Here is a 16,771-nt window from a genome sequence, read left to right as displayed (position 1 = left end):
AGTTTCCCAGGCTCCGGGCCTCTCCTCCGGTCCTGTGCTGCAGGCAGAACCCCAGGTACTCCGCGGTCTGTTCAGTTACCCAGGGGGAGGAGGGTGGGGGTGGGGGGGACGGATGGGGGTCCTTAGAGGCTCTTGGCGTCTAAAAGGGGGGAGAAGAGAGCGCCACGATTTTTTTTCTAGAGGGAGTAGAAATTGTTCTGGTTCTCCCGGAGGACTGACGTGCGATCAGCCCCCCCCGTAAGGCCTGGGAACGAATGGATGCGCGGTGCCTGGTGCCTCCGGGCAAGGGAAATAGAGCCACCAAAGCTGGGCGCCAACCGTCTAAGATCTGTCTGGGAGCCAGATAATTCGAAGAAATCGCTGCTTTGGGCCAGCAGCGAAGGAGGGTGGATGTTAACCAAAAGCAACGACACGCGCAATCTTCTCGACCAGAGCACGGAGACCCAGGGCAAATGGGGGAAAAGCTCAGTTTGCAACAGAGGGTGTGAGGTGCGGATTTTCTTCTTCCCCCACCCCGGGGACAGGCAGACGCCGAGCACCGACCGAGGGAGGAAGAAAGGGGGCCCGAAACCGATGCTCTCTGCGGGGGGAGCTCGTTCTTGATCACCCTGCTTTTGTGCTCTGCAGGCGACCGGTCCCCCAGCCCCCGGCCGAGCCGCCTGGATCCCGCACCTGCCTCTCGATGTGGTGTCTCGAGCGGATACTCCGGAACCGGCACGGGCTCCTCTCGGGTCGGACCCGCCACGCCAAGACCCGGTCGCCCGGCGCGTGCGCAAACGTGCTCACTCCGGAGCGGATCCCCGAGTTCTGCATCCCGCCGCGGCTGGAGCCCAGCCTCGCTCTGGTGGATCTCCGGAATGCTTGGGAGCAAATGGCCAGGACCGACGAGGGCGCGGGCCGCACGGACTGGGACCCGCGCTCGCAGGCCGCGCTCTCGCTGCCGCACCTGCCCCGCGCGCGCACCGCCTACGGCTTCTGCGCGCTGCTCGAGAGCCCGCACACGCGCCGCAAAGAGTCGCTCTTCCTCGGGGACCCCGGCGCCGCCGCCGCCGCGCCGCTCTGCGCCCCGCGCCCCCACTCCGCGCCGCGCCCGCGGGCGCACACCTACTGCGCGGGCGCCGTGAGGCCGCGACCGGCACGCGGAGGGGAGCGCGACGCCCCCCCGGCGGCCCCGCCGGCCTCCGCCCCGGCCCCCGCCGGCCCCCAGCCAACTGCGGACTCGGCCGCCGCGCGGCCCCGCGGGCGCCGCCTCCTGCGCGCCCCCGACGGGCTGCTGGGCCGCGCGCTGCGCGCCTGCGGGAGCCGGGGCTCGGCGCGCGCCCGCTCCGCCTCCGGCCGGGTCAAAGACGAGGTGGAGCGCGACGCCGCCGCCGCCGCCCCCGAGTCCCCCATCTCGGCCCCGGCGCGCCCCTCGCCAGCCCCGGGCCCGCGGCCCGAGCGCCTGGAGGCCGAGGGCACCGTGGCCCTGAGCCGCGCCGGCTGCGCCCTGCGCCTGGCCGCTGAGTACAGTCCGGACAGCGGGCGCCTCCGCCTGCGGCTGCTGCGCGCGCAGGGCCCGGCCGGGGGCGCCCTGGAGCCCCGCGCCGTGGCCTGTCGCCTCCGCCTGGTGCTGCAGCCTCCGGGCGCCTGGCGCGCGCCGCTGCGTGCGGGCTTGGGGCGCAGCCGCCGGGCCGCCCTGGAGCAGGACTTCTGCTTCGACGGCCTCAGCGAGGAGCAGCTGCGCCGCCTGGCCGTGCGCGTCCAGGCCGAGCTCAAGGGCCGCGGGCTGGAGCGGGGCCGCCGGCTGGGCCAGGGCGAGCTGCTGCTGGGCGCCCTGCTGCTCTGAGCGCGGGGCTCCCTGCTCAGCCCGGGACACGCACAGCCGCTCCGGACAAAATAAAAGACACTTATTTTTCTATGTATGATCTTGCCTCAATGATGTCTCACTCAGTTCCTTAGCCCTCCACTTGGATCATCGTATTTTGCTTTGCGATTGACAGAAATGGAAAAAGTAATGACACCCTCCCCATTTCTAGCACCTCACATCCCCTTTTCCAGGCTATTTTTATATTCAAAGGAAATAGGGTTGGCTTGGGAATAGGAGAGAAAGATCCATTTATCTACTGAGATCCTTCTTCCTTGTGGCCAGATGGTTTGTGGCTTCAGAAAATAATCATCAAAATCACCCTCGATGCTAAGATTCTTACCCACAACTTTGCAGAGTGGCATGGTCTCGTGGACAGGGTAATTAACACTCCCCCCTTCTGTTATGGCCTCTTGGTGGGAAGAGAAATCCTCTCTCCCTGAGAAGCCAAGTTCTTCCAGAAGCAAACTCATCAACAGTTGCAAAGGAAGAGGCAAGTAACAGAGGAAGAGAATCTACCACAATGGCCCTGTGGGGAATAGATGTGCCTGGTGTCTTTTTTTTTTCCCCCAGAAAGATCCCTGGGAAAGCTTTCCTGCCCCTGTGCGAGTTTTCCTGGCAGTATTCTTCACCTAGCTGTGTGTCAAGTTACATAGCAATTATCCTTGCAATACGATTTCCCAGGTAAGTCCAGATATAAATTGTCAACTTCTTGAGAATGAAGTTCAGGGTTTCTTAAGTTTCTTTTGTTGATTTCAACACGTGCACTGGAGTCTGCTGGAAGTTTGTTTGTTCCTGATTACAGGCATCTGCTGAGGAGTGGGATGCACAATGCAATGAGTAAATAGTAGTCTTTTTCTATCATTTGCTTCTTGTCTAAAGGGAGGAGGGGATTAAGTCATCTCCCTGAGCCTCATTTTCTTCATACAGTGCTTACTTTGTTTCAGGCAAATTTGTGAGCCCTGGCGATATGAACACAGGGCTAAGTGCCTCTTGGAGAGGCGGAAGTGAGGGGCCAGAGAAGGACATCCTTTTTGTCCCATACATTTTGGGGCTCAGCATGAAGTTCCTCTTTCCCTGCCGAGGCTAGGCGTGTACCCTTTAACAGCAGTCATGCAGAGACCAGAAATCAAAAGTGAGATCCGAAATCAGAGGGTGGACACTTCTTTAAAAAAACAGTTTCCATTAGACAGACAGGGAAGTTTTGTTGTGACAGTTCCATGCAGGTTTACAAAATGTATTCTGATCAATCTCACCGTCTGTCACAGTAGAGGATGTTACATCTCTATTTCAAAATAAGGAACCAGAGGCACAGAGAAAGAAAGGAAATCCCCTGGAGGGCACATGACTCCTATGCGGAGGAGAGACAGCTGGGTTCCAAAACGAATGCAATTATCTGCTTCCATGTGCACCTGCTTGCAAGCCCAGCTCTGTGAGAACTTGACTGGTTTCTTAGAGAGCTGGTGTGAGGATTAAATAAGTTATGCAGAATGTGGGCCCATCCCAGCCTTAACACCTACGGCACCTGGCGGAATTGTTCCCATGGCACCAGTGCCTAGCTGAATGGAAGGATAGCTGGAGAGAGCACTGAACACTGAGTGAGCACTGGGCATTCTTCACTGCAAGCCTAGAAGCCTGGTTCTCCTGGCTGATCCAGCCTGACAAATACTCTGCTTTTGGTCCCTGATTCTGCTCTGGGAAGACAGTGCAAAGAGGGGTGCTATGTGTACCTCAAGCCACTAGTATATCAGCGCCTCATCCTTCTGGGTGCTGAAGTGAGCAGAGCACTGTTGTTACTAGATGGATCCCCTCAGCCAGAGGAGGGGCAACATCTCATTGATGGGAGGGACCTGACTAAGAGCTAAGGCACTATACACATCTTTGTGTTGTCTTGGTCCGGTCCCTCTTCAAAGCCAGGGGAGAAGAACCATGATCAGGGACTCATAGTAGGACCAGGCATTTTTGTCTCCAAGAAGAAAGACAGAAAACCAAAGTGCCAGGGCATCTTGACTCACAAAATGGGACTTGCTTTGGCTTCAGAAGTTCTGACGAGTACTGCATTTTACTCCTGTCTCAAGGGAGGAAGGGGGGACAGTGATTTTATCCAGTCTACTGGGCCCACAGGCTTTTTTGTAATGGGCACCTTTTGGGGATGGCTGTAGACTCGGGGTGAGCAGGACAAGGAGGAGGTTGATGTGTCGCTGGTGGGTGCAGCTCATATCAAGAGCTTCCTTCCTGGCAGCAAACCCAAGAGGCCAACAGCAACAGAGGGGTCAGCGCTGGACTTGTCAGTGCGTCCATGAGACTATCTCTGTCACTATGCAATGCTGCAGCCGTGGCATCAACACAGAGGTGGGAAGGGGAAGGATGAGGCAGTGTGACTCTTAACGCACTTGAGTGCAAGGCAGGATGCTAACTGCTTTCCATGCAGTGCCATGTCTTTATGCCCAAGACAGTTTACTATTATTCATGCTTTGCAGATCAATAAACTGGGCCACAGAAACATCTAGAATTGCCCAAAGTCAACAGTGAGTAGTAGGACTGGGACTGGAATCCAGGCAGGCTGACTTCAGAGGTCAAGCGATGAATACTTTCCTTTTTGGAGAAGATTCTAGACAGGATGCCTGGGGTACTCCTTATCAGCAGGACAGGTCGGAAGTAGAGGAACAGAAAAGGGAAGATATTTAAAAAAAAAAAAACTTTGCCCATCTCTCAAGTTCTTTTCTAGACATTGGCCTAAAATTCTAAATCTTTCCTCCCTCAAGACTGAGAGAGAGAGAGCTAGGCACTAGCAGGGTTATACCTGTCATCCCAGCACCTCAGAAGGCTGAGATTTAAGGATTGTAGTTCAAAGTCAGCCCCAGCAGAAAAGTCTGCAAAACGTATCTCCAATTAACCAGCAAAAAGCTGGAAAGGGGGGGTGTAGCCAAATGTACAGTGCCAGCCTTAAAGGGGAAAAAAAAAACCAAGGGCTGGAGATATGGCCTAGTGGCAAGAGCACTTGCCTCATATACATGAAGCCCTGGGTTTGATTCCCTAGCACCACATATATGGAAAGCGGCCAGAGGCGGTGCTGTGGCTCAAGTGGCAGAGTGCTAGCCTTGAGCAAAAAGAAGCCAGGGACAGTGCTCAGGCCCTGAGTCTAAGCCCCAGGACTGGCCAAAAAAACAAACAAACAAACAACCAAGTAAGAGTGTCCTAGCCCTGAGTTCAAGCCCCAGTAGTGGCTGTCACAAGCCAGAGCGCATGTACACTCACACACACACAACTTAGAGAGAATGTCCTAATTTAGCCCACCCAAAGGCCTGAGTACTATAACTATGATATGCCAGGAATCAAATTGACTTGCTTGTGGTTTAGGGTTTTATTTTCAAAGATGGATAACATAGTGTCTGGCATGGTTTAAGGAAAAGTAAAAACGGGTGCTGGTGGCTCACACCTGTAATCCTAGCTAGTCAGGAGGCTGAGATCTGAGGACCACACTTCAAAGCCAGCCCAGACAGGAAAGGATCTGAGACTCTTATTAACCACTAGAAAACCAGAAGTGGTGCTGTGGCTCAAAGTGGTAGGGCTCTAGCCTTGAGCGAAAGAGCTCAGGGACAGCACCAAGACTTCGAGTTCAAGCCCCACGACAGACAAAGAACAGCAACAACAACAAAAAACACAAGCTTGGAAAGTAGAGCAACAAAAACAATCTGGGATACTACTCACTTGAGACAGAAGCAGAGGTTCCCTTAGGAGCTGTGAACAGAACATCTGATATGGTTTGTTTTGGGGTAGGATCATGTGACAGGAAATCCCAAACAGTGTAATCAGTTCTATTCTTTGTGTTTCCATTCAGGGTAATGCAGTCATGGGCACAATGTCATTTTTGTTCCCATGAACAGAAATCCAGGAAGAGAAAGGAATGGGTGAGAATAGGAGGTGAGCTGGGCAGGCAGATGAGGGAGGTCACCTGAGAGTTCACAGCTGGACTGCTGGGGTGCACTGTCCCACCAGGGCTGCTGCCTCTCCCCCTTCCTCTGCTAAAGAGGACACATGGCCTGTTTATAGACTCTGAGGGGCATATGAAGTGCTGATTCTCTGTGTAGCCATCAAGGAACTTTTAATCTCCGAGAGAGAGAGACAGACAGAGAGACAGAGACAGAGAGGTGACCACAGGGCCAGAAAACTGGAAAGATCAGTGCAATTAAGGCTGATTAGAGCTGAAGGTCAAGGGCAATTTCTGCACAGCTGAACCTGCTGTTTTCTCCCTGCCCTCCTTTAGTTCTCATTTGGTAGAGTCTAAGCTTGTATGGGAAATGGACCTTCGCAAAATGAATTCTCCTCATGCACCTTCTGCCCTTATGCTTTCTGACAACTTTCTATTGGGTCCTCATTCAATCATGGGTGTTTGCATAAAAACTTAATCTATTTCCTCCTCCTCCCTCCCCATGGGCCCCCTCCTGATAATTCATCATCTTGCCCAGACATACTCTGAAATATAAAGGGGAAAGTTGTTATTTAAAGCCACACTCCATACCCAGGAGGTGGGGATGGATAAGCAAACCAAAGCAGGTGGTGCATGCCTGTAATTCCCAACTCCTCGGGAAGAAGAGGCAGGAATATCAAGGTCTGAAGCCAGCCCAGGTAAAAATGTGAGCCCTCATATGCAAAACTAAAAGTAAAAGGGACTGAGATATGTACTTGAGTGGTACAGCAAGTTTGAGGCCTTGAGTTCAATCCCTATTACCTCCAAACACAAAATAAAAAGAAAAGAGAAAATGCCATGAAACTAAGACTAGTAATTCTTACCTGTAATTTTATTTTCTATTTATGAATTTCCCTGCTATTATAGTGAGGCACAATAGTATCAAACCCTGACCATCTTTGTTTCCCCTAGGTTTATCTACTTAAATTCTTTATAACTTTAGGTAATTTACTTATGTTCTCTCTCTCTCTCTCTCTCTCTCTCTCTCTCTCTCTCTCTCTCTCTCTCTCCATGTCTCTCTCTCTCTCTTTTGCCATCATGGGCCTTGAACTCAGGTCCTGGGCACTGTCACTGAGCTTTTTCGCTCAAGGCTAGCATTCTAGTGCTTTGAGCCACAGCACCACTTCCAGTTTTCTAGCGGTTCATTGGGGATGAGTCTCACAGACTTTCCTGCCTGGTCCTAGCCTCAAGCCATGACTCAGAGTTCAGCCCACCACTGGTACCCAGCTTTCCTTGTTTTCAAATAGCACTGTTTTTCTCATTTGCAAAGTGAATATAATAACTGTAATAGTCTACTTAGGGTTTCAGTAAAAATTAAAGCTTGGTACAGTGCCTGGCCCATAGTAAGTGAACAGAAATGGATAACTTCTCCATTTGTAAAGAAAAAAAAAGTAGTTTCTATAATTTCAACACTTGAGGGGAGGGGGTGAAGAACCTGAGTCATAATTCTAGGGATCTGTAACTCTTATATCATGTAAATTGGCTCAAAACTTGTGTAACTTCCAGGTAACTCTTGTTTGGAAGAAAGCTTAAAGTCTTGTATTGTTTATATGTAAGGGAAAAAATAAGCTCAGTTTTCATTACTAACTGCCCTCCTGTTTTTTGCCTATCTTGGTGGATTAGAATCAAATTTCCAATTCTGGTCTTGCTTGCTACTGGGTCAGAGTACCTAGAACAGAATTTGGAATTCAGTGTCCTCTTAATCAGCACACATGTTCGGATGAGTAAATATGTAGTTAGATATTGTCAGTTAAGAGTCTCAAGAGTGGGGGCTGGGGATATGGCCTAGTGGCTAGAGTGCTTGCCTCGTATACATGAGGCCCTAGGTTCGATTCCCTAGCACCACATATACAGAAAATGGCCAGAAGTGGCGCTGTGGCTCAAGTGGCAGAGTGCTAGCCTTGAGCAAAAAAAAGAATCCAGGGACAGTGCTCAGGCCCTGAGTCCGAGCCCCAGGACTAGCCAAAAAAAAAAAAACAAAAAACCATTTGGTGTAAACCAACTGAACAACTCAGGGGGAGGAGAGAAAAAGAGGGGCGGGGGAAAATGAGAGAGGAGATAACAAGTTGAACAAGAAATGTACTCACTTCCTTACATATGAAACTGTAACTGCTCTGTTCTTCACTTTGACAATAAAGGAAAAAAATACTTAAAAAAAAGTCTCAAGAGTTAAGAAAATGCATGTGTATCTATATGTCCTTTCTTTTTAAATTTAAGCTAATTTTTCAACTAAAACATGAAAATACAGAATTTACATTTTTATATTCATATGCTATTTCAATGCATGTATATATTCTGTATTTTTTTTTTTTTTTTTTTTTTGCCAGTCCTGGGGCTTGACCTCGGGGCTGGGCCTCTTTGTGCTCAATGCTAGTACTCTACCTTTGAGCCACAGCTCCACTTCTGGCTTTTTTTTTTTAAGTAGTTTATTGGAGATAGGAATCTCATAGACTTTCCCGCCCAGGCTGGCTTCAAACCATTATCCTCAGATCTCATCCTCCAGAGGAGCTGGGATTACAGGCATGAGCCCCCAGTGCCCAGCTCTCTGTAATGTTTAAATCAGGGCAAACATATATATCTTCTCAAGCATCTATAATTTCTCTTAGGTTACAAGAGAGACAGTCTTGTCATGGTGGTCCCCACCTGGTGCACGCCTGTCATCCCAGCTATTTGGGAAACATAAATGGGAGGCTTGCAGATACAGGCTGGTTGAGCATAAACACAAGATCCTTTTCAATTTTAAAATTAATTTATTTTTATTTGTTCATTTATTCTAATACAGCATTTTGCTAGGTGACCATGGCTGACTCAAGACCTAGCTACCTCATCCTCCTGAGTGTTGAGATTACAGATGTGTGGTACCATGCCTGGCTAAAGGTATTATTAAACAAAGTCAAGGACTAAAATCATTTAAGAGAATTAGAATTCTTTCTTTCCCTAGCTAAAGGAGGGATTGTAAGGCAGGAAGACTGTGTACAAAACAGTACTGTTTTAAATTTATCTCACATGCTGTCTAGGTTGTTGTACTTTTCTTTTGTGTCAGACAATGTCAGGGGCCTCTGAAGCTATGTTTCAAAAGCATAGGAAAGATCAACGAAACATCTGATAGACTTCAAGCAGAACCAGGTGTCCTGATAAGATATTTACATTTCCACTTATTATCGACCCAAAGAATAAATACTACTGGAAGGCTGGATATTTGGAGACACATGTTTTTATAGGAAAAAGGGCTTACCAAGTCTTGATAACAAGCTACTTGAGCCCTATTTTTACTTGCTTAGAGAAACAGACTCTGTTGTGACTGGTTGCTATTGATTTTTTTTGGGGGGGGCTAACCTGTCCTATCACAATCACACCACTTTTTAATATTTTGTAAACAGCATCATTGTGGGATACTTTGAACTACCAAAGTATCTTCATGAACTTTCAAAGAATCTTCACAGCTGTACAGCAGGAGTTGGGCTTGGATGGTGGCCCTGTTTCCAGGGAGGGATTTGTAATCAATCAAGCAGGGAGTTCAAGGGCTTAAGACAACAGATACCAACCAATTAAGCCAGATACTTGCAGCGCACACTTGTAATCTTAGCTACTCCAGAGGCTGAGATCTGAGGATGGGATTCAAAGCCAGCCCGGGCAGGTAAGTCCATGAGACTTTTATCTCCAGTGAAGCACCAAAAAACAGCTGGAGGTGGAGCTGTGATTAAAGCGGTAGAACACTAGTTTCGAGCAAAAATAAACTCAGGGACAGCGCAAAAAAAGCTCAGGGAAGTACCCAGGACCTGAGTTCAAGACCTATGACTAGCACAAAGAACAACAACAACAAAAGGTATCTAAAAAGGTTAAAATGAAATTGTTCTTTTTTTGTGTGCCAGTACTGGGGCTTGAACTCAGAGCCTGAGCATTGACCCTTAACCTTCTCGTTCAACATTAATCTCACTTTACAGATGTGTTTTAGCTCTGTGGTAACTACAATTGTTCAAGTGTCAAGTTCGACTTGGGTTCCAGCCTCTGCAATCTCCTCCCCTTGCAAACCTAGGGTCCGTTGACTCCTACTCATGGGTGCTTTCAAAGACAGGGTCCAAGCCAGAAGGAGGCAGGAAGTTCCATCCAGCCTCAGCCCTCCATTGTGGGCACCGAGACCTCATTGCTGAGAAAGTGCTCTCTTCCTCCAGCATGCCTGAACATGAACTCTCAACTACTCTTCTGGTAAACTCCTCAGAAGCCTGTTCCTCCAGAACTGGAGGAGAGACTTGCCAATTTCAAATGAGGGTCCCCCCAGTGGCCCCTGTCTTCCACTGACTGGCTGATGTGCTCCAATTGTTTCTCAGCTGAGAATACTTGTTTCTCCTCCATGTCAACATTTGCCAGCACTAGGCCAAATGAACAATGTGCCTGCTCACCTGGTTGTTCTTTCCTAGAACAGCCAGTGGGAAGTTCCATAGGCTGAGCCCTGCTGGCTACTCCTTGGATCTGACAAGAAGGCTTTGTCTAAGGCATCTATGGCAAGTGACTCCAAGACATTTTTATCTATCTAGGAAACTGTCCATGGAGGAAGTATTGTTTGCCTAGTTATCCACTCAGGTGGATTGATTGCTACTTCACAACACCCATAGTTAGGTTTGAAAACTTGTTATCCACTGACATGCTGCTGCCCCAACTTAAGGAGAGCTGAAGACAAGCCCATTAGGGCCTCTTAAGGGATTCTGAAGAATTGACCCTGCTCCCATCCCAAGCTCTCTTCCTACCTGATACCTTCATTTCCCACACATAGCTGTGAGATGGAGGCAGCAGATACAACTCTGAGGATTCACAGTAAAATGGGAGCCAGATAGAAGCCCCCACTTGAACTTAGTGAATCGGAGCAAGCCAGGCACTGTTGCATCACTGTCTTCTTAGCATTGATGGTCATCTGTGCTACTTCGATGGTCTGAGGATCTCTCCTCCTTTCCCTAACAGTTCTGTTGATCTGTCTCTCTCAATGATAGATAGCATCACACCTGAGCTTTGCAACTCAGCTCCTTGTTCATCTGACCAATATGTTGAGTCTCTGGCTCATCTGCTCCGTGCACCCTTATTTTACTAGACCTGACTTTGAAAGTTATGAGTATAATTAATATTAGTATATATTCTAAGCCAGGAGACTGGTTTGGCAATCTATTTGCCCTTGTGTTCCTCGTGCTCAATATTAGAAACAAATAAAAGGAGTACTTAGATCAATGATCTTCTAGGAAATCTACCAAGTGACCCTAGAGTCAGTCACAGCCTGGTGAGAAGAGCAGATTCATAAACAGAAGTTGTCGGGGATGGGAATATGGCCTAGTGGTAGAGTGTTTTCCTTGTATATATGAAACCCTGGATTCAATTCCTCAGCACCATATATATAGAACAAGGCCAGAAGTGGCGCTGTGGCTCAAGTGGTAGAGTGCTAGCCTTGAGCAAAAAGAGGCCAGGGACAGTGCTCAGGCACTGAGTTCAAGCCTCAGGACTGGCAAAAACAAACAAACAAACAACAAAAATAAAAAACAGAAGTTGTCACTCAGTGTGATGGCCAGCTGCCAAGTTCATCCACAGAAAGCAATGGTGGAGCAGGCACAGTAGCTCCTATGTGTAGCTCTAGCTCCTTGGTAGGCAGAAATAGGAGGTTCAGGATTTGAGTCCAGCGGGGCAGAACGTTGGTGAGATCCATCTCAAAGATCAAGCCAGAAATCATAGTTAACCTCTTAATCTCAGCTACATTGGCAAAGTAGATAGAAGGTCTCAGGTTGGCCCTGTCAAAAAGCACGAGACCCTGTCTGGAAAATAAAAATGAAAAGGAGGCATGGCTCATGTATTAGAGTGTCAGTCTAGTGAGTGCAAGGAAAGTACCAGCCCCACCCCCAACATCCCACCATAACCAACTAACCCAAAAACTCCACTGATAGGCTGGAGCCTGCACAAGAGAAGCCATGAGTTCATCCCTAGTGCGTGCGCACACACACACACACACACACACACACACACACACACAAATCCACGGTGATGGTGGTCCGCATTCCAGGAGAAACACTATGTGGTGTCAGGCACTGTGTTCAGTACTTTGCCTCACTCAATACCAGCATCTTAAAGTAGAATGGGTTATCATGGCAGATGTAGGGTGTGTGTGTGTGTGTGTGTGTGTGTGTGTGTGTGTATTTCCTGGCACTCATGCTCCCTCTCATTGGTCTTCTGTGCTTTTCTCAAAGCCATACACACTTCTAGTAATGCCCAGAACAGGCTAAGCCACAGGATTATTCAGAATCCCTATAGCAGTTGCAAGTTTGGCTGGGTGATCTTGGTTAAGCTATTCAAATTCTCCAACTTTTAGTTTCCTCATCGCTGAAAGATATACTCCTTACTCCCAGCACGAATGAGGATGTGAAAAGATCATACTGTGGAAACAACTTTCATCCTAAAACTGCAATGAGTGACTCACTGTGACTCCAAGGTTCAAGGTGTTTATTTAGATAGAGCCATAGGCTGTCTCTCTAGGCCAGCCTCATAAATGCCAGTGATAGAGTCAAGGAGACGTACTATGCCCATACCTGTCTCCTCGAGTGCTTTGGGTCCTATCCACTCTCGAGTAGGACCTGCCTGGCCCTGCCACTCAGGTTGCGGTAGATCCTGGCAACTGCTGGGAAACCAGGAGGAGGTAATGAAAAACAAAGGGCAACAGGCCAGGAAAAATAGGAAGTTGATACAGTTGGATAATGATGAATATATATATATATATTTCTCTCTTTTTCTCTTTTTGGCAAGAAGATAAGAGTGTTTTGTTAGCTTAAAGGGGGTGGAGGTGGGGGTTGGGCAGGGATACCAAGCAGTTATCTGTCCAGATCTTGTTTATGGACAAGCTTCAGACTTTGAGACCTGGCAGGCACTGGCACCAGGTGATACTGAAGTGTTTTTTAGCACAGAGGAAAATCAACGAAATCCCTTTATAATGGCTACTAGCACTGTAGCCCCTCAAACACCCAGGCCAGACAGAACCCCCATGGGAGGTGACAGAGATGCATCTGAAGAGCTGCCACTTCTGTTGGGGGTACGCTGACATCATTGTGGTGGAGGTCTTTACCACTGGTCTGGAAAGATCTAGCTGCAGTAGCTAATCAGAGAGATAGGAAAGGATTTCCCAAGTCCCCAGAGCTTGCAATCTGCCCTATCCATTTTGTTTCTTGAGGGGAGGGGTGGTACCATTACTAGGGCTTGAACCTAGGACCAGGATACTGTCCCTCCGCCTTTTCACTCAAGGCTCATGCTCTACAGCTTGAGCCATAGTTCCACTTCCAGCTTTTTTTTTTCTTTGATAGCTAATTAGGGATAATAATCTCACAGACTTTCCTGCTGGGATTGTGTTCGAACCACAATCCTCAGATTGTAGCTTCAGGCCAGTCTGGGCAGAAAACTTCTGTAAGATTCCATCTGAATGGAAGAAGTTGGGTGTGTGTTGGGTGGGGGAGGGGAATGCCTGACATCCTAGCTACATTAGAAAGAAAAAAAAAAAAAAAAAGAAGAAGGATCATGGTCCACACATGTGCCAGGCAGGAAGTATGACTCCACCTTTAAAGAAAATTGTTATTGTAAAGGTGATGTACAGAGGGTCGCAGTTACGTAAATCAGGTAATGAGTACATTTTTCTTTGAACAGTATGATCCTTTCTTTCCCTTGCTGTCCCCCAGTTTTTTTCTTCCTGGCCTCACCCACAAGTTGTATAGCTCATTCTCAACCTAGTTTCTACTGAGTATCACTGCTGCACTAGTTCACCCTTTGTCCCATTTCTGTGATCCCCTTACCCTTCCCAAAGCAGATAAACTTCCACACGAGGCAAAAGGTACAGACAACAAAAACAGCAACAAAGGAAAAAAGAGAAACAAACAAGCAAACAAAAAAGCTAAATATTTTTAAAACCCTCTTGTTTCCATTTCTTGGAGTTTATTTTGATAAACATCATTGTGTATGATCATATGCACATAGTTATTGAGCCTTTGTGATCATCTCCTAAGAATACCCTCCTTTGGTCTCACTGTGTGAATGCCTACAGTCCTGTATAATTTATGCCGTCCAAGCGTTCTTATCGTCCTTTACCATCCAATGTGTTTACTTGTAGATTTACAGGCACATTCTAGTGACAACAAATGAGGGAAACCATGCAACCTGTGTTCCTTTGGGCTAAGGCTCCATCTTAAAAATAACCAGTGTGGCTGATGAAAGAGAAGGCAGAGAGGTGCAGGTACAGCCTCATGCCTGTAATCCTAGCTACTCAGAAGGCTGAGATAAAAGCAAACCAGGGCAGGAATGTCCATGAGTCTCTTATTTCCACTAAACTACTTAGAAAAAGCCAGAAGTGTTTCTGTAAGTCAAGTGATAGAGCACTAGCCTTGAGCACAAAGAGTCTTAGAGACAGAACTCAGAACCTGAGTTCAAGCCCCAGGACCAGCAACACACACACACACACACACACACGCGCGCGCACACACACACACGCACACGCGCCAGTACAAGGTAACTGTAAGAATCCAGTTTTGGTCTTCTGCATATACATTTAAATTTTTCCCAACACCATTTGTCTAAGAAGCTGTCATTTTTTTCCAACATTTTTTGGCTCTCTTGTCAAATTCCAGATATCTATAAGTATATGGGTTTCTTTCCGGGACTTGTAATCTATTCCATTGATCTTCAGGCTTATGATTGTGCCTGTGCCAAGCTGGCTTTGTATTTTTGTCCAGGATTGTTTTGGTGATTTGAGGCCTTTTGTGATTCCATATGAATTTTTGGAATGTTGTCTCTATCTTTGTGAAGAATGCCATTGAGATGTTGATGAGTGTTGCATTAAATTTGTAGATGGCCATTGTCTTGATATTTATCCTGCCAATTCATGGACATGGGAGACCTTTTTATATTCCTGGTGTCTTCTTCAATTTCTTTTTCTTTCTTTCTTTCTTTCTTTCTTTTTTTTTTTTTTTTTGCCAGTACTGGGGCTTGGACTCACGGCCTGAGCACTGTCCCTGGCTTCTTTTTGCTCAAGGCTAGTGCTCTATCACTTGAGCCACAAAGCCACTTCTGGCTTTCTTTTATATATGTGGTGCTGAGGAATTGAACCCAGGGCTTCATGTATGCGAGGCAAGCACTCTACCACTAGGCCATATTCCCAGCCCTTCTTTTTCTTTATTATTTTTTTTTAGTTTTATTGTCAAGGTGATGTACAGAGGGTTACAGTTACATACATAATCTTCTTCAATTTCTTTCTTCAAACTTTTATACTTTTTTATGGTAGAGATTCTTCACTTTCTTTGTGAGGTTTAGTCTTCAGTTTTTTTTAGAGGCTATTAACAAACACAGTTGTTTTCCCGATTTCCCTATCTCCTCATTGATTCTATACAGAAAAACTACTGATTTTCATAGGCTGATTTTGTATCTTGCTACTTTGCCAAAGATATTTGTCAGTGCTAGCAGCTCTCTCGCAGCTGCAAGGCCCTGACTTCAGAAAGGATAGCTAATAGAAATAGACTCACCCAACTCTAAAGTTCACATGGAAGATTAAATGTAGATCCCCTCCAAAATATTTTTTGGCAAAATAAATAATAAAGGGGCATTCGCCCTACCAAATACCACAATGTAATTTAGCAGAAAAATGACAACAAATAAAATAGTGTAGGGATAATATCAGACTAAAATTAAACACCAAAAAACCTTTCATACAATATGAAGGCAAAGCCATACATAGATAAAAATGAGTTTTATAGCAAAGATGGTACTTTAAATCTCTTGGAGAAAGACAGATAATATTTATTAAATTTTTATCAAGACAACTAGTTATTCTTTTATAAAAAGAACCCATTGCTTCCTGTTTTCTTTATGCCAGTACTACAGCTGGAACTCAGAGCCTGGATGCTGTCCCTTAGCTTTTGCATTCAAGGCTGCTAGTTCATTAGAAACAAGAATCCCACAGACTTTCCTGCCTGGGCTGGCTTTGAACCTCAGTTCTTAGATCTCAGCCTCCTGAGTAGCTAGGATTACAGGTGCGAGGCACTGATGCTTGGTAAGAACTCATTTCTTGTTTATGTGTATGTACGTGTAATCATATGGTCAGAAGATAATTAGGGCTTTCTCTTTTGATCTAGGGATTTATTGGCCTCATACCTCTGATGATTGAACTCCTTTGGAGGGATCACCAGAATGAATTAGAAGAATCTTAGGCTTAAAAGTGTCAGTAGTATTATTATGTTGATAGAAGATGGTGTAAGAGTCATTTTAGTCAACAGGAAGTATGACCGACTGGGATGGGGAAGAGGAGTGAGCTTGCCAGGCACTTCTGGTAATAACCATCTACAGCCAGATAAGGCTCTTGACAAAGAAAGTGCTTACCTTAGCAATACCTTGCTCTCCCAGCTGTGCTGAGTTTCCACAGAGAGATGCCAGGCCTGGGAACTCTGGATGCAAATAAGGAGTATCCCCTGACTGGAAGAAGCTGCTCCTTGTCATAGGGGACTGAGGAGTCTGCCTGGCTGAGAATATACTTGGTGGGGGTAATTGGGCCATGTTTTCTGGCTTCCTCACCCCAACTACCAGCCACTGGATCCAAGTTGTGGCAGAAGGAAGCAATAAAGCAAACATGTATGTACTCTTTGTCTCCAGATCTAACCCAACCTATGCAAAACTAATGCACTATAGAAATTGGAAACACAGAAAAAAACCTAAATAAAATACTTGAGAACGGGGGGGAAGGGGGAAACAGATGGGCGGTAACTAAAGGAAGGTTTGGGGAAAGGGTAGCTTTGGGGGGATTGGTGGTTGGTTTTGTTTCTGAAGCTGAGAGACATTTGAGGTAACCTATGCAGAGTATCAGGAAACTGGTTTTTAAAACATAGAGGAAGTTGGCTTGTAACTCTAGCTACTCATGAGGCTGAGATTTGAGGATTGCAGTTCAAAACCATCCCATACAG

General features: G+C 47.0%; 1 protein-coding gene across 1 annotated transcript; it reads left to right on the top strand.

Annotated features, from left to right (window-relative positions):
• Window positions 1-1,875, top strand: LOC125341018 (C2 calcium-dependent domain-containing protein 4A-like). The gene is made up of 2 exons (XM_048332999.1): window positions 1-55; window positions 628-1,875. Exon 2 carries the CDS (start codon window positions 683-685, stop codon window positions 1,823-1,825), a length of 1,143 nt encoding a protein of 380 aa, XP_048188956.1. The 5' UTR covers window positions 1-55; window positions 628-682; the 3' UTR covers window positions 1,826-1,875.
• Window positions 1,876-16,771: the final 14,896 nt, after the last annotated feature.

This window comes from Perognathus longimembris, chromosome 23 (genome assembly GCF_023159225.1).
Source record: "Perognathus longimembris pacificus isolate PPM17 chromosome 23, ASM2315922v1, whole genome shotgun sequence".
Classification (NCBI taxonomy): Eukaryota; Metazoa; Chordata; class Mammalia; order Rodentia; family Heteromyidae; genus Perognathus; species Perognathus longimembris.
The sequence above is the reverse complement of the archived record's forward strand: the minus strand, read 5'-3'. Positions and strand labels throughout refer to the sequence as shown.

Excerpts from the sequence above, each read along its gene's own strand:
- LOC125341018 (XM_048332999.1), top strand. The coding sequence starts at position 683 with ATGTGGTGTCTCGAGCGGATACTCCGGAACCGGCACGGGCTCCTCTCG.